The 23,084-nt window shown below is 42.1% G+C and overlaps 1 protein-coding gene across 2 annotated transcripts in view; it reads left to right on the top strand.

The window, feature by feature from the left end:
- SYNE3 (spectrin repeat containing nuclear envelope family member 3) overlaps positions 1-23,084 on the top strand; it is a 172,427-nt gene that overhangs the window by 51,705 nt on the left and 97,638 nt on the right. For both annotated transcript variants that reach the window (XM_078383755.1, XM_020813714.3), the window contains exons 9-16: positions 5,293-5,467; positions 6,821-7,003; positions 7,198-7,341; positions 8,381-8,515; positions 12,600-12,761; positions 16,533-16,696; positions 20,017-20,140; positions 22,678-22,830. In XM_078383755.1, the coding sequence (XP_078239881.1) occupies positions 5,293-5,467; positions 6,821-7,003; positions 7,198-7,341; positions 8,381-8,515; positions 12,600-12,761; positions 16,533-16,696; positions 20,017-20,140; positions 22,678-22,830 (1,240 nt within the window). The remainder of the gene's footprint in view (positions 1-5,292; positions 5,468-6,820; positions 7,004-7,197; positions 7,342-8,380; positions 8,516-12,599; positions 12,762-16,532; positions 16,697-20,016; positions 20,141-22,677; positions 22,831-23,084) is intronic.

The raw sequence follows: 23,084 nt of genomic DNA, 5'->3' as shown, positions 1-23,084 counted from the left end.
GGCTGTTTTGCAGGGGGAGTTCCTTATATTAGCAGCCCTCTAATATTTTTTTTTTACTGCAGCACCCATAATCCCTGAGCATTAATTTGTCTGGGAGCTCATGGGAGTTGATGTCAAAAACATCTGGAAGATCAAACTTTCTCTATTGTGCTTAAATAGTGTTATAGGAGAACCAAGAATTGGTAGTGATCGCTTTGTATATTGATTAATTATTACATTTATATCCTGCCTTTCTTCCAAAGAGCTCAAGGTGGCCTCTATGGTTCTATTTTTCCCTTCCTCTATGTTCTTACAACAACCCAGTAAGGCAGCCTAGGCTAACATAGTTGCCTTGTGTGAATATTAGGACTTCAGTCTCTGCAGTCATTTCCCAATACTCTAATCCAAGGGTGAGGATTTTAGTTCCTCCACTCTGTTTTAGGTGCAGCTTGGTTTCAGGTGCATCATGGCTTAGCCTGCTGAGTCTGAAATTAGACTTTTAGACTGGACAGCTTTTTAGAACTTTCCTTTTAGGGAACATAGCTCAGTGGTTTAGGTCTCTGGCTGTGGAGCCAAAGGTTGGGAGTTCAATTCCCCATTCTACCTCCTTAACCGGGGCTGAACTCGATGATCCATATGGTCTCTTCCAGCTCTGCAGTTCTAAGATTATTAATAATCTTATTTGTTACCTTATTTTTTTGCTTTTAGCCTGCGGGGTTTTTTTGTGGTAACATCTGTGGTGCTATTCATGAACAACTACATGCCTGCGTATGATCCTCCTTCCTGAATTTGTTTTGCCGGTTTCATTTCCTTTGTGGTTTTCTAGCTAGGCCCATTCTCGCTTGTAATATCCACCCTCCTATTTCCTGCTTACAGTTAGTGAGAACAGATGACAAATCTAGTCTCTCTCTCTCTCTCTCTCTTTCTCTCTCTCTCTCTTTCGGATCTTTGGCAAAAGACTTCCACTTCCAGGCCAACTGAAACCCGGAAGTGACAAGCATAGAGACACACCTTTTGTAAACTTGGAGAGGAAATTGTAAATTTTGTTTGCCTCCGAAAAGCAGATACTGTATTCTTTTGTCAAGTAAAGAGCATGCTGGCAAGCTGAAAAGAAGGTTTGTGCTGATCAGATGAGTCGTTAGCAGCCATTGAGATTTCAGAAACCAAGTCTGGGATTCATTCCAGCAAGGAGTTGCAAGTGATGGAAAATTTGAATTTTTTCTGCAGCAAAGATGACAGATGGTGGCCAATTTGTTTTTAACGGCGTAAGAAACTTGATTCTTTCTAGGGAACGGTGAGACGTTCACAACCTCTCACGATAGGGACAGGGATGGGGTAGAAAGAATTTCAGGGCACGAGTTCCTCCTAAATTATTCTGAGTGTGTGCCAGCGTGATTTTGTAACTCTTGAAATAAGAATGCTGTGGCCTGCCATCAAGTAAAAGGATCTGTTCTATGGCAGCTTTTCTCTCTGCTTTATGATATTGTGAATTTCGTTGTATGGTATACTGTGTATATACTTACAATGACAATAAATTATATTATTATTATATTATTATTAATTATATTATTATTGAAGAACCCTGGAACTCTGTAAAGCAGCCTTTAAGAACATATCCCCAGATGTTGTTAATATTTTTTTTAAAATGTAGGTCTTTTTAATTATTTTGTTCAAGTTGGTATATTGCCAGTTTGTGTTGATAAATGAGTTTGGAACTAGGGGACTGAGGGTTTTATGTTTTATTCTGCAAACTGCCCAGAGTAGTGGGTTCACTAATGGGTGGTATATGAATCAATTAAATGATATCAATGTATTTGCGAAGACTTTCACGGCCGGGATCCAATGGTTGTTTTGGGGTTTTCGGGCTCTTTGGCCATGTTCTGAAGGTTGTTCTTCCTAACGTTTTGCCAGTCTCTGTGGCCAGCATCTTCAGAGGACAGCATTCTGTGCTCTGGGGTAGTTGGCTTGGGAGTGGAGTATTTATTGCTGTGAGATAGGCTTTTGTCCTTTTCTGGAGATGGGTGATTAGTGTGTCTTGTTGTGGGTGTATTGTTGTGATACGGAAGAGAGATTATCTGTCACTGTGATTGATGGGTGTCATTAGCTGGTCTTTTATGTGTAGTGATCCCCAGTCCTTGTGGCTGGGTAGAGTTTGTTGACCTTTTGCACTCTGTATTTTTGAGAGCTGGGAGCCATGTTTTGTTGAGTTTCAAACTTTCCTCTTTTTTGTTGAAGTTCTGCTGGTGCTTGTGGATTTCAATGGCTTCCCTGTGCAGTCTGATGTAATGATTGCTGGTGTTGTCCAGTATTTCAGTATTTTGGAATAGAATTTCATGTCCAGCTTGTTTCAGGGCATGTTCAGCTACTGCAGATTTTTCTGGTTGTTTTCGTCTGCAGTGTCTCTCATGTTCTTTGATTCTGGTGTGGATGCTTCGTTTTGTGGTGCCAATATATACCTGGCCACAACTGCAAGGTATGCAGTATACTCCTGCAGTGGTGAGGGGGTCCCTTCTGTCCTTAGCTGACCATAACATTTGTTGAATTTTTGTGGTGGGCTTGAATACTGTTTGTAGGTTGTGTTTTTTCAAAAGTTTCCCCATGTGGTCCGTGACTATAGGAAACATGTAGTTGTGTATAACTAGTTATGTATCATGATGTTCTGTTGTTGTTTTTTAAACTCTAAAGTAAGGATGGACAGTCCTGATCTAGGACAGACACAAGGATCATTTTTTTCTCCTCGGGTTTCATTTAGAAACTGTTACAAACTTTTTCCTCCAGCATAGCGGTTGAAAAAAGAAGAAGGAAAAGTGAGAAAAATCATGCACATTTGTTCTGATCCACACCAGGACGAACGTGCATAGTTATTAAAGGGACTACAAGCCTCACAATATGTGTTTAACTCAGCATGTCACTTAATCCTGAGGAACAGTGTCTTTTTCAGATAGCTGAGAGGAAAAGGGGGCCTGAGGGGAGAGACAGTGTCTCCCCATGAAAGAAGTGGCTTATGGAGGTTGCCTTAAAAGTGTCCTCTGGGTACATGCTAAAGTCAGTGGAAAGATGATGAATTGTGTTCTAACTGGGGAATTGTTTTTGTGTAGCCAGTCCATTGTATGGTAAGATCGTTCCTTCCCAACTCAATGGATTTATTTGCAGCAATGAGAAAAGTAACTCTTTTGTTCTTGTTTCATCTTGGGTACCACTGCATAGTGCTAAAGAACTCTCTGGGTGGTTTACAACATAATTATGCAAACAACACTTTGCCCCTTGTTTTATTTACCTCAGAATGATGGAAGGTTGAGTCAGCCTTGAACCAGCTACTTGAATCCATTGGGATTAAGCAGCAGGTTGTGCTCAGAAGCTTGACTGCAGTACTGCAGTTTAAGCACTGTCACAGGGCTTTTTTGGGCTACAATTCCCTGAAGCCCAGAGCCAGAATGATCACTGCCTGTACACACTGTGAGATTCTAGAAGCCAAATTCCAAAATTAATTAAATAAACAAAATACAGTGGTGCCCCGCATGACGACGATAATCCGTCCCATTGAAATTGCTGTTTAGTGAAATCGTCGTCATGCGAAATCCGTTTCCCCATTGGAATGCATTGAAACCCGGTTTAATGCGTTCCAGTGGGGAAAATATCTCGACGTCCAGCGAAGATCGTCCATAGGGAAGCCATTTTGTGAGAGCTGATCAGCTGTAAAAATGGCTGTCCTGCGAATCATGGGTCCAGAAAACACAGGGCAGCCATTCTGCGAAGCCGACAATCAGCTGTAAAAATCATCGTCTTACGAACAAACGGTTTGCGGAGCACGGACCTAATCAGCGTCCAGCGAAAATCCCCCATTGGAATGACTGTTTTGCAAATCGCTATAGCGATTGCAAAAAGTCATCGTTATGCAGATTTGTCATTTAGCGGGGTTGTTGTCTTGCGAGGTACCACTGTAATCTTTTCCCTATCTATACATAGTTCTGACTAGTTATTGCTTGATTGAACTTGTGTTCTCTCCCTCTGCCTTTTTATCTTATAGCAGATGGCTCTCTTACAGTTAATACTTAATACTTCTTTTGAAAAAAAATTCAGGGTCAAATTACACAATATTCTTCGCAAAGTTTTGGAAAAGGAGCTCCTCCAAGTTTGAGTCACGTCTATTTCACAGCATATGCTTTTCTCACCTCCATATCTTGTATTTAGCTGTTCTTTGTTTGGTCATTAGAAAGAAAACTCGAGTTTGACTTGCAAGTCTGATGGCTGAATCTGAATCTTTGTGGACATCCTGTTATATAAGAGAGAAATGGGCTAATTGGGCGATCAAGTGTTTGGGGCCTATCAATCCTCTCACCAATGGTGACAAATCTTAAAAAATTGTACTAGGGATGTAAATCTTTGCTAGTTTCATTTTCTATCCACCACGCACAATTACAAGAGATTCTGTCCAGTTTGTGCATTTTGGAGCTTTTTAATGAAAGATTTGCAAAACTGCACAATATTTGTGCAAAAGTATTTTTGTGCCCAAGCAGTGGCTAACCTGTCACACAGCTCCACTTGTGCAATGATGATGATGTCATACCAGTGGCAAATCACCCCTGATTAAAGGACAATATCCAAGGTGGTGGTGGTTGTTTTTAAGTGAAGGTCTTTTTTTCTCATGCAGGATCAAAAAAAAAACTCATAGCAGTTGACGATGTTCATGATGAGATACAAATGTAGAGGCACCATTTTTCATCAAGGATAAGAAATAATGTTGTTGTTTTAGCTTATATACTGCCCCATAGTGTAGACAGGTTACAACATAATTATGCAAATACACTTTGCCCCCCAGCAAGCTGGGTACTCAGCTTAGCAACCTCGGCAGGATGGAAGGCTGAGTGAACCTCGAACCACTTACCTGAACCCATCAGGATCGAACTTGGATCATGAGCAGAAGTTTGACTGCAGTACTGTTTTTTACATTCTGAAATTATAAACCAAATATATCTGGAGAGCTAGAGCTGCTCACCCTCCCTTAATGTCTAGTTTGAGATTCCATTATAGGGTCATTCTCTTGTAATTCACCAAGGCACAAGCTGCAGGATGGAATGTGTATCTTGGTGTCTTTTTAAAAGGGGGGGGGGCTCTTGATTGTTTGACTGATAGCAGCAGCTGTCAGGAAGCAAATAGAGAGGAATACATATGAAACAGAGACTGAGCTTCATTGTGTTAATAAGGGAAAGGAAAGAAACAAGCCGTTTGTCCTTCAATGAAAAGGAGAAGCAGGACTTTTTGTATCTCTTCCTTGGCCTTAAGTGTGATTTTTTTTCCTGTTTATTTTTACAGCCTGAAAGGGAAGTTGTGCAAAATGAGCGCTGAGACTGAAACAGAACTGAGGCAACGGTTCCAAAATCCTTTGAGGGAATTCCAGCTGTGGAAACCATCAGCTCAGAGGCTCCTGGACACCACAGCAAATGTTTCCGACCCGGCCTTGACCAATGCCTTCTTGCATCAGATTGAGGTGACAGGTTCTCTTGAACCCTGTGGAATGCCTGTTTGTTCCAATATGCCCAGGCGCATGTAGACACACAGGCCTGTAACTTTGCCGCCATATAATTTGTGCAGCTGTTGAACCACCCCCGTGGAGAAGTATTCTCTTTGGAAATAACATTTACGCTTTTGTTTCAAGCAGAAAAATATCATAGGAAGGTTTCCGAACTGCAAAGGCCCCTGCCTTCTGTGTGTCGAAGGACATTGCCTCCCCCTGTTCCTATTTGAGCAGAATCCCAACCAATGAGAACTGGATCAACCTCCCTTAGGTCAACAGGCTGGCTTTGGCTTCACTGCAGCCGTGTCCCACAAGTCTATTGCTGCTGTGCTCCATGTAGGAACAAATATCAGCTATACTTACATATGGGAGAAAGTGAAGGAAGTACATGGAGAGATACAGTTTGGAGTAAACTGTTCCTTGTCTGGGGGAATCCCAAAATTTCCAGGCACTGAGGGGCAAACTAGTCCCTGTATCTTTGTCATATCTGATTCTTGGTCACAGTAGAGTAAATGCTGACTGTTTGTCTCGCTGTGATGTCTGACATGACATTGTAGTATACAGTATTAGATTTTATATCATATATTGTGTTACATTATATAACAGTTTTTTTTCAGTCTTCCATATCTTATGACCTACCCATCATATTTTGTCAGGGAATCTGAGTTCTCCCATGATAGAAAGGAAGAGCTTAGAAGGACACGTATCAGTTTTCAGACATTTTGTCATGGTGTTCCTTAGTGTCCAAATTTGCTGCTGGCATAGCACAAGGTACTGGATAGATAGGGTGGGTTGGAAATGGCACATCATAGAAGGATATGAAGAGTGAATTCTCCATCATTTTTGCAATAGCTCAATGGTTGAGGTATTTAGTTTTGGAGCCAAAGGTTGGGAGTTCAATTCCTCACTTTACAGGGGCTAGACTCAATGAACCGTAGGGTCCCTTCCAAATCTGCAGTTCTAAGATCTAAGATTGACTGAAATTGTTATATAGAGATTACTATTGATTGCCTACTAACTTTAGGGTGAAATATTTTTTTAAAAAATCAGGGTCAGAATGTTATTGGCAGTTTATGTGGGCATAACTCAAATCATGCATTGTGATGGATTGCCACTAATTAACACAGTGCTGTTTGCATTCCTGGTTGTGCACCTGGTCGTTGACAGGCACACAACCAGGACCCACATCTGGCATCTTGTTAATTAGCAGGAATTTGCTGCTATGACATATACGATTTCATTTGTACATGCATAAATGGCCAGTATGGATATATGAGGAAGGAAGGACGGAAGGAAGGAAGACTAATAACATGTTTTCCCTCGTAGCAATTTCTGACTGAAAATTCCCGTTTTAAAGAACAACTCTTGATGATACAACTGAAAAAGGATTTCCTGAGCAGCATATTTGAGGAGGAGAGAGCAAAGTCACTCTTGGCAAATGCAGCTGATGCTGCAGAGGAAATGGAAAACCTGCACAAAGGTCTCCTTCAGAGGAAAACTAGGTTGCAGGTGAGTGGTTTCTGGAGTAAACCAGTAAGACAGTAGATAATTTCCGGATCCTCCAAGACTCTGGAGTCTTATGTCATTTGGACAGTGGCAGACTCAGAGATCTGTACTGTTGATTTGGCAGAGTGAGGAAGACAATTCCACGAGCGCGATGGGCATGAAATCTAGTTTCGCTCTTTCTTTCTCCCCTTCGTTAGGCTTTGGTATCTCAGCACAAAGATTTTAACGCGGCCTTCGAGCCTTTGCAAAAGAAGCTGTCTGCTCTCAGAATCAAATTAGAAGCAGAGAAGGAACCATTGCTTGATCTGACAGAGAAACAAGCCCGGCTGCAGAGGCTACAAGTAAGTGAGAGCAATTCATTATGCAGTGGATTCGATGCAGGGGTATCTCCACACTAGGCAGATTACTGTTTTTATAGCACCGTCAGTGTATTTCATGGGCAGCTGAGTGAGCAAGTTTATTGTGTGCAACTTCAGCATGTTTGCGGGTCAGTGTCGTGTCCTATCGTGGGCTGTATCTCCCCTCTCCTTGCTGCCAAAATAGCTATAGAGGTGAAAACAAGATTTACAACAAAACGTTTTATTTGCTTTGAAAGTACTGTAACACTTCGCTGCTGAAACTCAGCATCAAACCACTACGAACCTTTTAAGGCAAGTGCGTGCTTTCTTTAATTTGGAATATTCCTAGTATTGTCACCAGATTTCAGTTGCACTCCACTAAAATGCATAAAATGCTTGCTATACATGCTTCCCCCCCCCACACTTTCTATTTAAAAAGAGAGCAGGATAAACAGTTGGGAGAGATTATCTGGATCTTCTGCATCCCATCTGTTCTGTCCTCACTTTGAGGCACTGTTCAGAGCTTACTTTTTGGACTGCTAAAGGTCCCAAAGATTATAGGCCAAAAAAATAATGTTTTTGAGCTCCTGCTCCTTAAGACATAACTCCAACATGTTTCTTTGGTGCCCTAGGTAGCAACTTGAAGGACACCTTTTGCCAAATATCAGGCTTTCCTTGTGGTTCTCCTCAATCTGTGGAGCGTACATTTGGACAAAACAGGCTGCCTAGCTGGCTGCCGGATGACCTTCTGTTGGCAAAGACTGTTTAAATCTGACAAGTTTTGAGTAATTAAGTGGGAGGTGGTTACTGTGTGGAAGGGGCTTCTAACCAAGTGGCCTTGGTTTGTCCTTTCTTTTATCATCTGTTTTAATTACATTTTCATTTCTTGTTATAGTTTTTAAATTGTATTTGTTCTACTTGATCTTAGCATTGCCAGCTATCTTGAGTGCCCTTCTTTGGTGGAAAGGTTGAGTATAGTGAAATAAAGAAAGAAATAAGCAAAGTAAGTGGGTAAATAAAATAAATATATCATCTTCTACAGGTCATCCATGAAGACATAGCAGAGTGTAGAGTTCAAATGGAAGAGCTGGAGAAACTTGTTCAGCCTGACCCAGCACAGAAGCATAAAATAAAGCAGCTTTCTTCCAACTATCAGCTCCTGAAGAGGTCTCTAGAGGTAAATCAGATTTTGGTGAAGCCAATCTGTTGGCACTGTTGGGCCACTTCCCTCTCCTTTTTCTCCACAGAGGGCATGTTAGCCAGCCCATGCAAAGTAAGGTGAGTTTTGCTCCCTTCCACAGGACTCTAGACCAAGCAGAGGGAAACATGGAAGTTTAGTGTAGGAATATGTGCCTTGGGAGCAGGGCTAACCCAAGACATTTTGCTGCTTGAGGCAAGATGGCGCCTCCCACCAAAATTTCATGGCATAGGGTCCTGGGAGGTTGCTGAAAGAGCAGGAGCAGAGACCAAGGATGTGGAAGACCTTTAAAAAAAAGGAGACCAAGAACTTGGGTTCCGTGAGGGTGCCTAATAAAAGATGGAGCCTGATTCTTCCTTCAGGGGAATTGGTGTTATAGGAATCTCTGCTTATGGGAGAGATTGCCCCCTCTTCCCAATGAGAGGAACAGGCTAAATAAGGCTGCTTTGAGGCATAAATGCAAGGCTTATCTTATCCACACTGGCATATAGTTATAGTATATGGAAATGTGATGACACTTAACATGAAAAAAAGACCTTGTCTACTCATGTTTCTACTTAGAAACATCCCTCCCCTTTAAGAGCTCTCACACACTTTTCTGGCACAGCTGTAGAGCATTTATTCTTTTGGGCACAATTCAATCAGATGCAAGATAGCTTTGTTTAGCCTTCGTAAATGGTACTTTCACCAAAATGACTCTGAGGAGACCCTGTGATGTATTAGATGGGATGTGGCAATGAAAGTGAGGGTGGAGGAACCCCATTCCTCTACAGTATCTTCATCTTTTATTTTTAATATTTCCCTAATTGATGCAGTGAAATTCTAAAGCCACGGCAAGTTGATGCATGGCCATTTCAATATGCCATTTACTGTTTAAAAAAAACACAAAAAGGAAGCTCACCCCAGCCTCTTGAATGAGGTCTGAGAGAAAAGGCAGGGAAGGGAGTTATGTTGACTCCATGGGCTCTACCCTCAAAAGGCCTTGGGCTCTACCCACACAAGAGTAGACCTTTGGTCTAGATGGGCAGGGTATAAATCTAATAAAATAAAAATAAATAAATAAATAAAGGCAATGCAGCCCCAGCAGAGCCCCAGCTGAGGAGAAAGGTAGAGGGGTGTGTGAAATTAGGGGTTGTTCTTTGTGGCCTCTGTGAATCGCACTATGGGTAATCTGCACATGCATGTAGCCTCATCGGAATATTCTAGAGCTTCTGCAGTGGCAACGGAAAATACATTAGCATAGACCCCTCCCCCCGGTATATGTACCTTGTTGCCAAGGCTCTCCTTTCAGTTTCTTTCAACCTCCACGTTGAGAACCTCTGTGAGAAATGTGAAAACAAAAAGACGGAAAGTGTGGATGCGCAGATTACCCATAGGGTGAATCACAGAGATCCATTTGAAGAACTACAATTACAGGTAGGTAACCTATCATTTCCTCCCTTCTGTCCCCCCAATCTTCACCCCAGTGTTCTCCCCTCATACTGCAGCTGTCCTCAGCTAGTATTCTGCCACTGCTTTACTTGCAAGTAAACTGGGTAAACTTACTGATGAGTAAACTTTGTCTTGGGAGAAGAGGATCCCTAATACAATCTTCAGTGTGGACAGAAAAATTGCTCAAGTGAGAGTTAAAAGGAATCACACTTCAAATAAGAAACTTTTAAGCATGGACTGGACCCCCACCAAACTTCCCAGTGTGGCTAAGCCCTTCATTTAAGTGGCATGCTGTATTTTGAAGCAACCTTTTTAGCTCAATCTGGCCAGGGATAATTTAACTGTCTTGTTGTACCCTCAGTAACCAGTAGAGAAAAGACCCTCTTTAAAAAAAAACTTTTTTATTCTATGATGCCTAAGGCACAAAACATCCAAGCCCTTGCTTAAAAAAATCCATCCTTGTGTTTTTCCATATATATTTTTCCTCTCTCCTTTCTATTGCTTCAGGTATTGGCCCAGCTTTTATATATTATTACAGTACCATCAGGGCAGTTTACTGCAAGAGGATTATAATAGCTACAAAAAATGAATGGTTCCAAAACTAGTAAGGCTGCATCAGGTGTCACTCTGGATTTATGTGATTTGTTGGTGAAAGATATAAAATTACTTAACAACTCCCACAATAACGATCTTGAAACATTATTTTAATTTAACTAGCCAGGCTTAGGGTAGAGATGGTAACAACTTAATGTAGGGATGTGGACTTGATTTTTCACTAGCTGACAATGTAGTCTATTTGGGTTTTGTTTTTTAAAGCAGCATCCCAAGATAAAGCTCTAGTTTTTATTCTGTGCATTGCATCCTGGATCACCTGCTTCCGTTTATGAAGCAATTTTCTTTAGACTGAAGTTTAAAGCAGTAGCTTTTTAGATGCTCCAAACCATTCTCCAGATACAAGAAGGCCCTGAGTGATGTTTGCTTTTAGGTAGTCTTCTTCTTTTTACAGTAGGTCCTTTATTTTCCAAAGAAACAAACAAATAGTTTTTTTTTAAGTGCCAACTTCCAGTACTGATGCAAAGTTAGAAATGTACGGCAAGGGTTAAAACAAGAGAGTCATAGCACATTACAGACTGACGGGTTTCTTTTAGTGTGAAGTTCCAAGAATTGCAACCTTCTTCCGTTTTCTTGTCCTCACTAGCAGGCAGATGTACCTGCCTGAGAAACCCACCTGACTCTGCTTAACAGTTGGGTTGGCCCAGTGCTCAAGGTGCAGTACAGTGGTGCCTCGCAAGACGATGTTAATTCGTTCTGTGAAAATCGCTGTCTTGCGAAAACTTCGTCTTATGGAATGCATTCCCCATTGGAATGCATTGAAATCTATTTAATGCGTTCCAATGGGAAAATCGTTGTCTTGCGAAAATCGTCCATAGAAAACATTGTCTTGCGGAACGCGGTTCCCCATTGGAATGCATTGAAATCTACTTAATGTGTTCCAATGGGGGAAAATCGTTGTCTTGCGAAAATCGTCCATAGGAAACCATCGTCTTGCACAGCGCAACAGCAATCGCAAAAACTAATCGTCTTGCGGATTAATCGTCTCGTGAGGCAATCGTCTTGCGAGGCACCACTGTAATTGTTTCAAGATTCCCTGTTTCACTTTGTTCTACATGCTGTGATGCCTTGATTAACTTTGTCTTTGGCAGTGCATCCAAGCCCCAAGAGAAACCTTTTGTCACAAATACAATTGTAATATGATAGTTTTACAAGAGGATCTGTGTTCAGTAGAAGGTAGACATGAGTACCGGTCCAAGCCTTCAGTTCTGATAGAATAAAATGTGAAAATAGCCATACAGACGAAACAATTGTCTCTTAATATAAAGACATCCTCTTTCCTGGGCTGCTTTCTAGGTGGCAGGGAACTTTCTGCTTGCAGTTTATATTTTATTCTTAGAGCACCGCCATGCGGCCAGATCTGAATAGGCTGGCTGAATAACTCAGCCATTGCCTTGGTCAGATTGCACAATCCCAGGGCACCCCCAGAAGAAAAGAACAGTAAATCACTTCTGAGTGTGCTCATCATTACTTAGAAAACCATGGAAAGGGCAGCCATAAATCAGAATCAATTTGTTGGTGCATAATAAATATGCAAGGGCTTGGATGTTTTGTGCTAGTTTTAAAAAATAGACCCCTTTTATTGTTATGATTCAGATGTTATCTGAAGTTATTTTTAAGACAGAGTTTTCCCCGTCTTATTCTCTCTCTCTCTCTCTCTCTCTCTCTCTCACACACACACACACACACACACACACACACACACACAGAGAGAGAGAGGGGGGGGTATGGACTTGACAGGCAAATCAAACTGTTCGTAAAGTCAGAAAGTGTGAAAACAACTTCCATACAGTAATGTTTATTATTTACCTCAGACAAGGAAACTTCAGTTTGCTTGAATGTTTTATTTGTTTAGTTAGTTAGAATCTTTGCTCTGAACAATTCTAGCCATAGGGCGGCTAAGCAGAGAGCTTCACCCTCACTCCCTAATCGTCTTAAAACTGTCTCTGTTTTCAACCAATGAAAAGCACTTGCTATACTATTGCTGTCATTGCTTAGTTTTCCCTGGTCTTCTTCTTAGAACATAATGTCTCAGAGTAAGCAAAATACTCAAGAACATTGGATGTTTAACAACAAGTCATCAGAACTTCGTCAGTGGCTTACAGTGACCAAAGAGAAGCTGGAGTTGTTCCAGGGTGCCAGTGAAGAGCGTAAAACCAATAACAGGGCTTTGGACTTTGAGGTGAGAAACATGTCTGCTACATGGGTATTACTGATGTGTTGGCCACTGAGATTTAAGCTTCACACACCTAGCTTCCTTCAGCATATTTGACCATTGTTAATACTTGGATTGTTCTAATATGTTTCACATGGGGCTGCCCTTGAAGACTGTCCAGAAATTGCACCTGGTGTGAAAACACAACTACTGGGATGTTCACAAAGACATTTGTCTGTGGTCACCTAATGCTAATTGTGAACGAACTGTACAATTTGCCTGTTTGTTTCCAGGTTTGATTAAACATCCTCCAAACCCCTTAGGTTAGGCTTCAGCTACTGGAAGGAATCATAAAATACTGTATATACTCGAGTATAAGCCTAGGTTTTCAGCACACTTTTTTGCTGAAAAAGCAACCCCCTCGACTTATACTCAAGTCAGTGTCAAAATTATATGTTCTCCCCTGCAGTGCGGGTGTTCTCCAGCCTCCCCTGCTCACCTTCAGCCTCTGTGGGTGGTCCAATGACCTGGGTTAAGTACACTGCATTTCCGCTTCCAGGACACTCTCATCCTCCTCCTTCTGCATATTCTATGTACCCACCTTCCTCCTCCCACCTTCCTCCTCTATTCTCTGTCTCCCTCCATCTTGTTACGCAGCAGTAGAGCAGTAAAGCGCAGCATCCAGTATGAATCCTCCCTCCGCAGGCAGTGAAGTGTGTCTTGCAGCTCAGAAGGGCAGTATCTTCAAAAACATTTAACCTACTAATGCCACCTCCCCAGGTAATTGGTTCCATTGTTTTACTGCTCTAACAGTTGTAAAGTTTTTCCTGATATTCAGGCTAAATCTGGCTTCTTGTAGCTTGAACCCATTGTTCTGTGTCCTGCTCTTTGGGATGATCAAGAATAGATCCTGCTGCTCCTTTGTATGACTACAAGTATGTGAAAAGTGCTATCAGATCTCCCCTCAATCTTCTTTTCTCAAGGCTAAATATGCCCAGTTCTCTCAGTCTTTCTTCATAGGACTTGGTTTCTAGACCCCTAATCATCCCCATTGCCTTCCTCTTAACTTGCTCCATTTTGTTGGCATCCTTCTTGAAGTGTGATGTCCAGGACTGGACAGAGTATTCAAGATGAAAACTAACCACTGCTGAATAGAGGGGAACTAGTACCTCATGGGATTTGGAGACTGTACTTCTGTTAATGCATCCTAAAATAGCATTGGCCTTTTTTGCAGCCACCTCACACTGTTGGCTCATAATCAGCTTTGGATGTACAACAATTCCAAGATCCTTCTTACTCATAGTGTTACTGAGCCCAGTATCCCCCATCTTGTAACTATGCATTTGTCCCCCCCCCAAAGTGAAGAACTTTTTACTTATCATGTTAAATTTCATTCTGTTGTTTTCAGCCCAGTGCTCAAGCCTATCGAGATCTTCTTGAATTTTCTTCCTGTCTTCCAAGGTATTAACTATTCCACAAGTCTCCTTGGATCACGCTGATCCAAGCTGTTAGCTGTGGGGGAGAGAACATCTTATTGGCCAACAACTAGAGGAATTACTTGGGGTAGTGACATGAGTTAAGGTTCTCTCAGCTGCAGTTTCAGGCAGGATACCATTTAATCACCATGTTGAAGGAAAATTCCACTCTCAGTCTCGGTAGGTTCTATATTGGTACAGGTTCCCCTTGACAAATTGTCCAGTCATATCCGACTCTAGAGAGCGGTGCTTATCCCCATTTCCAAGCCATCGAACCAGCGTTTTGTCCGTAGACAGTTTCCGTGGTCATGTGGCCAGTGCGACTAGACACGGAACGCTGTTTACCTTCCCACCGTGGTGGTACCTATTTATTTACTCACATTTTTACATGCTTTCGAACTGCGAGGTTGGCAGGAGCTGGGACAAGCGATTGGAGCTCACTCCGTTGCGTGGATTTGAACTGCTGATCTTTTAACCTTGCAGCCCAGAGGCTTTGCTGTTTAACCCGCAGCACCACCACATCCCTAGGTTCTGTATACCTATGCCAATTTACTGACATTTTGGGTCAGGGTGTGGCCTGTGTTTTTACCTCAACGTTGATGAATGGTTTATATCAATCTTTTTGTGCTGTTGTTTCTCTTTATTTGAATAAGACAAGTAGTAACTTGATGAGGGTCACATGTCAGCAGTGGAAGTGGCTAACATAAAAACCTAATAGGAACATCCTTTTTCAACCTAGCAGTTCGAAAGCATGCAAATACAAGTAGATAAATAGGGACCACCTCGGTGGGAAGGTAACAGCGTTCCGTGTCTAAGTTGCACTGGCCATGTGACCACGGAAGATTGTCTTTGGACAAAACGCTGACTCTATGGCTTGGAAACGGGGATGAGCACCGCCCCCTAGAGTCGAACACGACTGGACAAAAATTGTCAAGGGGAACCTTTACCTTTACCTATTTCTTGTTCAGACACCTTTTCTGCCTCTTGCTCTACTAGACAAATTTTCCTCCTTCCCCCTCCTCCTTTTGCTTTCAACGTCTTGTTCAGGGATGCCCTTTTCTCCTCTCTTTTCCATCATCCGCAGCTGGCTGTTGCTGAAGAGACAAATTATTCTTGCCAGAGGCCAGGACTGATCATTTGTATGGCCGTTTTGGAGAAGAGGCCAAGGGCTGAATGGGACTGGGGGCGATATCAGTTGTCCACCACTGTATTAGATGAACCCTTGGGCTGACTCAGCAGGACTCTTGTGATCACTTTCTGTACTGCATAAATAGGATTTGTGATATTTTCATCACTGCATTCTTTTTTACTTGAGAAAAGCTTTGTCCTGATCCAAAAAAGGTTAACTGCATGGGAGCCTAACTGGGATTTGTTACAGTAGATTATCTGAAGGCCTTAGGAATAGACCTCAACAAATGGGAAACTCTGACATCTGAGCGTTCAGCCTGGAGGCAGGCGCTACATCACAGCCTCTCCCAATTTGAAGAGGCACTTGTCCAGCAGGCCGAGGCAAAGAGGAAGTCACAAAAGCAGCAAAACCAGGGAGCTGGACAGGGGACAGATTGGATTTGGCTTCAGTGTGGAAGAGATTGTCACTCTCGAATTGGCCTCCTCAGCCACACTAGATGCTGTTCCAAGTCCTCCATACAGAGCACGTTACCATAGTCTTTCGAGACTGAAGGATGCCTACAAGTTTATCAGATTTTCTCTGAATCAGGGGTAAATAGCTTCAGAATACAAACAAAAAGAAAGTAGTTCTAAAACATTACATCAATGGGAAGGTAATTGCCTTCCTAAACTTTCTAAGGATACATGTTTTCAGTTCATTGAGCTGTTATTATAGATGGGGGTGGTGCATGCGCATGAGCTGAGGACTCCATGTGGCCCTCCTTCATTCCTGTAGTTGCAGCTCCCCTTGCTAATAAATTTTGTTGTGCAATGGCAGGTCAAAGCCCCCAAATTTTTGTTGTAAAACAGGGCACACAGGAGTTGTGCACCTTGTTTTAAAAGATTATTCAAGTTCCCAAAAGCCTTCCATAAATGAAAACAAAATGCACACTCCCCACATGCCTTGGTTCTTGGTGGCAAGGGATAGAGTTTCTTTCCAAATGCCATCAAATTGAAGTGGCACAGGACAGCAAGGGGACGTGAATCCTTAGCCCGTGCCCATGTAGATAGGATTGCACTCTATTCGGCCAGGGTTTACCATTTATAGTGTAAAAAACACTAGTAAAAGAAAACACAGATGAATCTGTTCCCAAAGAGTTGCAGAAACTGGGATTGTCTCCTGGGTTTCCACGAGTGTTGGCCTTCTGTTTTGCAGAGACTTCAAGCTGAATTTCCAGACAGAGAGAACCAGTTGCAATTCATAGCGGTCAGAGGGGAAGTGGTTGCAGCTAATTCTTCTTCAGAAGGGGCTGCAAAAGTCCAGGCTGAAGTGAAGAACCTGACAGAAGATTTTGAATCTCTTGAAAGCATGATGTCCAGGTAAGTGAAGTTATGCCACTTCATCCTGACAGCTTGTTTGAGTTTTGCCTAGAGGTTGAGTAAGGTATATATTATTTATTTTATTTTATTTATTTATTCTATTTATATCCCGCCTATCTGGTCATTGTGGCCACACAAAATACATGAATAAATATAAAAAAGGAATTTTTACACAATTAGGCAATTCTTCAAGATGGAGAACAAATGAAAAATAAACTACAATAGAGAAAGGAAGAGAGAGAATCAGGAATTAACTGGAGGGAAGGCCTGCCTAAACATCCACGTTTTTAATTGGTTTTTCAAAGTACCCGGCGAGGGAGCTGCATGAATCTCCGGAGGCAGATTGTTCCAGAGGTGAGGAGCCACCACCAAGGAGGCCTGGTTTCTTGTTTTTTTTTTCTTCCAGGCCTCCCTCGCTGTTAGGCTCCTCAGCCTCACTTCCTGATTCGCTCGAGTGACACGGCCCTCAAGGAAAGACCGATTAATATTTTTTGGGTTATTAATCCCAGAATCTTCTAGACCAGTGGTCTCCAACCTTTTCCAAACTGTGGACTGGTTGGGGGGCAGGGTCCACGTATGGGGGTGCGGGGTGCTCCCACTCTTGAGGGTGGGTGGGGCACACTTACAGATGGGCGGGGCATGTGCGCAGAAGGGTAAAGTGTGCTCACGGGTAGGTGGGGCGCACTCATGCAAGCACCTGTGCAGGTGACTGGGCCGTGTGTGCATGGGGGGAGTGTGGGGGGAAGTGGGAGATCTCTCTCTGCGGCCAGGTCCTGCCATGGCCTAGTACCGGCCTGTGGACCCTGCTCCTAGACAGCCTGTGTTGTGGCGATACTGGCTGGAGGATTCTGGGAACTGTAGTCCAAAAGAGACATTTTCCCAAGCTCTGTGGGCTGCCCATCTTTGCTTAGGGGCATAGCCACAATACTGGAAGAAACTAAAATGTGTTCCTTTAAGATAACTGCTCCAAAGACACTACAGAATGACGCAGCAGTACTTCTAATGTGGAAAAGATGTTTACAAGCATCCCAGTAATAAAGGAATCTAAAGCTTTTGGGTTGAGCATCTGTGGAGGCCAGAACATCCTCTCCCTTAGTTTTTCTTCGTTTCCTAACGGAAGAAGATTTCTGGTCTCATAAACCTAAAGAATCTCCCCAGAATCAGTGCCGTGCTGTGTTTTGCTTCTACTCCAAGATTACTCCAGGCAATATTCAACATCATTTCTGGATCTTGATGCTGCTGTGGTGGTGAAAGTAGTGGAATATTATCTCTAAGCAGTCAAGTTATGGGGAAAATTTGCTATTTTTCCTTCTTCTCTATCTATCTGACTTTCCCGGCAATCGGATGCATTCCTCTCCTGCCCACACTGTCACTAACTTGCTCTTTCACTAGGTGCAATTGGTAGGGAAAAACCCCACCTCACCTCCAGAGCCCGTCAGGTTTTCTCATCAATCATGGGTTGTAACCATTTCTTAATCACAGCTACAAACTCTCTGTTAGAACAATCCCCCTGGAAGTAACAATCCATTAAATATGGCTTTAAACAACAAGACTTTACGTCCAGGGAAAATCCCGCTGGCAGGAACTTGTCACAGTATCTTTTACATTTGGGGGGGGAGGGGAGAGGGTGTTTTTTGGGTTTTTTTTTTTTTTTTTTTTTTTTTTTTTTTTTTTTTTTTTTTTTTGGTCCCATGATGCTGTTGGACGAGTGTTACAGAGCATGGCCTGAAATATTGTACTTCAGCTTTTGGACATGACAGAAAAATCCTTTTAGTGTAGCAGCATAATCCCAGGAGGGGGAAATCAACTTCACCTAAGGGCGCAGTGCCAACTAAGCAAGGTGGCTGTGGGCCAGGTGAGCTGATCCCAGGGCAGATACTGAATCCCAAACCTTTCCAGCCTTGGGATGTTGGAAATTACTTAGAACTACTCTCGCCTCTGTCCATTCTGATTCTAGTCTAGTGGTTGGAGAAGGTCTGGGTCTGATATTACAGTGGTGCCTTGCTTAACGATTGCCCTGCATTATGACAAATCCACTTTACGACGATCTTTTCGCGATCTTTTTGTGATCGCAAAACGATGGTCTAAATGGGGGAATTTCGCTTTGCGATGATCGGTTCCCTGCTTCGGGAACCGATTTTTGCTTTACAATGATCAAAAACAGCTGATCGTCAGATTTTCAAAATGGCCAACAGGTGCTTAAAATGGCTCCCCACTGTGCTTAGGGACAGATTCCTCGCTATACAGGCACCGAAAATGGCCGCCATATGGAGGATCTTCGCTGGATGGTGAGTTTTTACCCCATTGGAACGCATTGAACGGGTTTCAATGCATTTCAATGGGGTTTTTAATTTCGCTTTACGATGTTTTCGCTTAATGGCAATTTTCCTGGAACGGATTATCATCGTTAAGCGAGGCACCACTGTAACTTGCTTCTTACCCACCCCTTCGTGAGGCATTTTTGGCTGATCTTAGCCGCCAGAGCAGTTGCACTAGCAGAGATCTGTCTACACAAGAGCAGTTCTTTCCAACTGGATCAATGTTTCAATTCTTCCCACTTAAAGAGGATTAGTCAAAACAATGAAATGTGAGGCTATCAATGTCTGTGAATAATGATGGATACTTCCAGATTCAGAGTCACCATGAGTACCCGTTGTTGGAGGACAATAGCTGGACAAGGCTGCAGCCCTCACAATCTCTGTGTGGATACCTCGCCCCACAGGCATTGCTTCTTTACTGTTTGAAGCAGGATGCTAAACTAAATAGGTCTTCCATCTGATCCAGCGTGACACTTTTTCTGTACTTCTGTTTGCATTCTTTGCCCACTGGCAAGTAGATTTAATGGCATCTCTTAATTCATTCCCTGTTTTTACTTTGTTGAGTTTTTGGTGACGGCAAAATAATTCAGCTCAATGGCATTTTCATAGAATAATGGAGTTGGAAGGGGCCTATAAGGCGAACCTCCTGATCAATGCAGGAATCGAAATCAAAGTAGATCTGGCAGGCGGTTATCCATTTTTCTCTTGAATGCCTCCAGCATTGGAGCACTCGTTACCTCCTGAGGTAATTGGTTCCTTTGTCTTACTGCTCTAACAGTTGAGAAGTTTTCCTAATAGTTACCTTTTGGCACCTTTGCAAAGCACAAACCAAGGTCCACATCACTCTCAACACAGCCTTCTAGAAATCTGCAAAGCCTAACTGTGTTCTGGAGTCTTACCAGAATATGAGATCCTGAGACAGGATATTTCCCAATTTTTCTACACTAACTGAATAGTCCTGTTATATTTTTTTTTCTCCCTCCTTGGTTTCGGCCATCTTAGGCTCCTCCAGAAACTCCATCCAAACTGGACAACACCAGATGCAGGCAAGAAGATAATCTTTCCAGACAACATGCCAATGCAGAGATTTGTCATTCGCTCTAGAGATGATTTCAACCAGTCCTGGGTGAGAAAAACATCTGAGTCATGTCCTTTCTGTAACTGAACAGTTCTAGCTGTAGGACTGGTAAGGGAACAGCCACCGAGGCAGCCTCAGAACTGCGATCTGAAAGGTGTATATATGGTCTAGGGACATTAGTCCTCATGTATCTCATTCTCACACCTGAGAACAAGAAATTGCAATGTTTTTTTTTAACCTCAAAGAGGTTTTGCATTTGTGAGAAGGATTTTTGCATCAATAACATAAATTTTGCACAACTGCAATAGCTATTGTTTTGTTTAATGGGGTTTCAGATATTAGAAGTGTTGAATTGGTTTGCTGTGTCTTTTTATGAATCAGTCGGTCCTTCTGCACTTGATCTGTGGGCATGCTTTGCATCTCAGAAGGTGGTGTGTGCTATATGCCAAGTGATAGCAACCCTAATCAGATTTTCAAGATATAGGAAACATTTAAATAGTATAGTGGTGCCTCGCTAGACTATGATAATCTGTTCCACTGAAATCGCTGTTTAGCGAAATCATTGTCTAGCGAAAAGCATTTCCCTATTGGAATGCATTGAAACCTGTTTAATGCGTTCCAAAGGGGAAGAATCGTCGTTGTCTAGCGAAGATCGGCCATAGGAAAGCCACTTTGGGAACCGCCGATCAGCTGTTTAAATAGCTGTCTTGTGAAGCTTAGTCCCGAAAATACTCGTTTTGCGAGCGAGGAGGAAGCTGTCAAAATCATTGTCTAGCGAAAATTGGTTTGTGAAGCAGGGACCAAACATTGTCCAGCGAAATTCTCTCATAGGAATCACTGTTTTGCGAATCACTATAGCGATCGCAAAAATCAATGTCTAGCAAAAAAAAACTGTCATGCGGGGTAACTGTCCAGCAAGGCACCTCTGTGGTTTTTTTTTCCTTGCCACTCTGCATTGAGTTTCTGTGGTGAAGTAGGAATTTGAACCCAGGACTCCTGAATCCCAGTCTACATTCTCTCCAATACATCTGATTTTGAAGCAGATTTTTACACACACACACACTTCAGGAAGGCCATGCTGCTTGCGCTGGGACATTGTTTTAATTCCAAGTGTGTTTTCTGTGGTTTGCAACTCTTCATTCAGCTATTAAATATTTTAATAGGAAAAGTGGGACCTTCGTCACAGTGGGTGTAAGTAATAACACTGACATTCAAGTGTTAGGAATGTCTTAGGAATGAAGTCTGTTCTCAGCTCCAAAATATTTTAAACTCAGAAACTCCTGTCCTTTCCAGATCTTTCAAGTGGTTTTTCCCCCCCTCTCCCATAAGTTAGGGAGCTACTTATTCATTTCAAAACAAATCCACATTGGAACCAAGTAGGGCCCATTTGAGTTCAAATTTTATGTGTTTATGTATTTATAGAGTGACAAAGGACACAAATATGAATAATAAGAGTTTGAGATAGAAAAGATCTCGAATGCGGAAAGATTTATCCATACTAGCCTCAAGTCTTAGCTCATAAAAGTGTGAATTTAAGTCCCTGTGTGTTTAACTGTGCTGATTGAGGAATCAGGTTCTGCCTAGGCTCCTGTTCTTTAACAGCCAGATGGCATAAAGTTACAACATGGTCATCTGTATTAGGGAGAGTTTGCCCTGTTGAATATGGCCACTCCAAATGTTGGAGAATCCTATTAGATTGGTAACATGTCATGGCTAATTCCAACTAGTTGCTGGGACACATCTTGATGCCATGCCTGATTATGTGCCTGATTATGCAACCAAGATGCAGCCCAGCACCTTGTCAATAAGCGACAATTAGCCAAGACAAGTTGCACAATGCTTACGCAAACACCAAAAGGATTCTGGCTGATACGAATTTACCAAAATTCACACATTTCTTCATGTTTAAAACAGAAAGAACCTGAGGTTTTACAAACCTAAGTGTGCAAGAGATGGTCTAGATCAGCTATATTCTAAATGGGGGCATTGAAGGGGGCCACATTTGAAGGGGGCCACAGACTGGAAACAATTCTTCACATACCACCTTATAAGGTTTGTTATGCAATTTACACAATCATGATTCGGCCTATGTTTCTTTCACATTGTGCTTATAGCTGTGGCCCCCCAAAAAAAGCTTGACAAAGGCTGTTCTATAGATTCACCATTCTAAAACTTATCCATCTCATTTGATTATGGAAGTGAAGCAGGGTCAGGCCTGATCTGTACATGTATGGGAGGTTGCCAAAGAATACCAGGGACCTTCAGGTAGCTGTCACGAGAGGATTATTTCTGGAATCCATTAAAGCTCATCTTATATTTTTAAATATGTATTTTTACAGCATAATCTTACATATTTCTGAAAGTGGCTCTTTAAATCTTTCTGGATTGGGAAAAGTTTCTCTGTGAAAATAAAATCTTAAAGGGTATCTCTTTCTAAAATGCTTCACTGGCTAATGTTAAACTTTTTAGAGATGGCTGTATTAAGCACATAAGAAAACTGCTCTTAAATGGAAGAAATAGTTTATTTTGTTTTTTGTTTTTTTCCATTGTGCCTTTTTCTGTCCCCGCTTCCCCTGGGAATCTAGAAAAACATAGCAGAAGGAGAAGACAATAATGATCTCCAACTCATTAGGAACTTTGAGAAATGGTTGCAAGGAGAAAACGCCAAGCTATCCAAAATTCTTGCCATGAAACCATCCAGTAATGAAGAATTTAAAGAAAGGCAAAGAATGCTGAAGGTTTGTTCCATTCCATATTTAATTTTCCAATATAGTACAAGGGAGATAAATATTATTTAAAACATCTTGATCTGTTCTGCTGCAGTGGAACAGAAATGTAAGAAGCTTCCTTATATCAAGTGAAGCTGTAACTCTTTCAATACTGTCTACACTAAAGAGCAACAGATCTCTAGAGTTTCAGATAGATTTCCCCAGATCTGCCTGGAAATGCTAGGATCTAGGACTGACAATGCTAGATTCACAGCCAAGTCTGG

Source organism: Pogona vitticeps, chromosome 1 (genome assembly GCF_051106095.1).
Source record: "Pogona vitticeps strain Pit_001003342236 chromosome 1, PviZW2.1, whole genome shotgun sequence".
In the NCBI taxonomy this organism is placed as follows: Eukaryota; Metazoa; Chordata; class Lepidosauria; order Squamata; family Agamidae; genus Pogona; species Pogona vitticeps.
The sequence above is the reverse complement of the archived record's forward strand: the minus strand, read 5'-3'. Positions and strand labels throughout refer to the sequence as shown.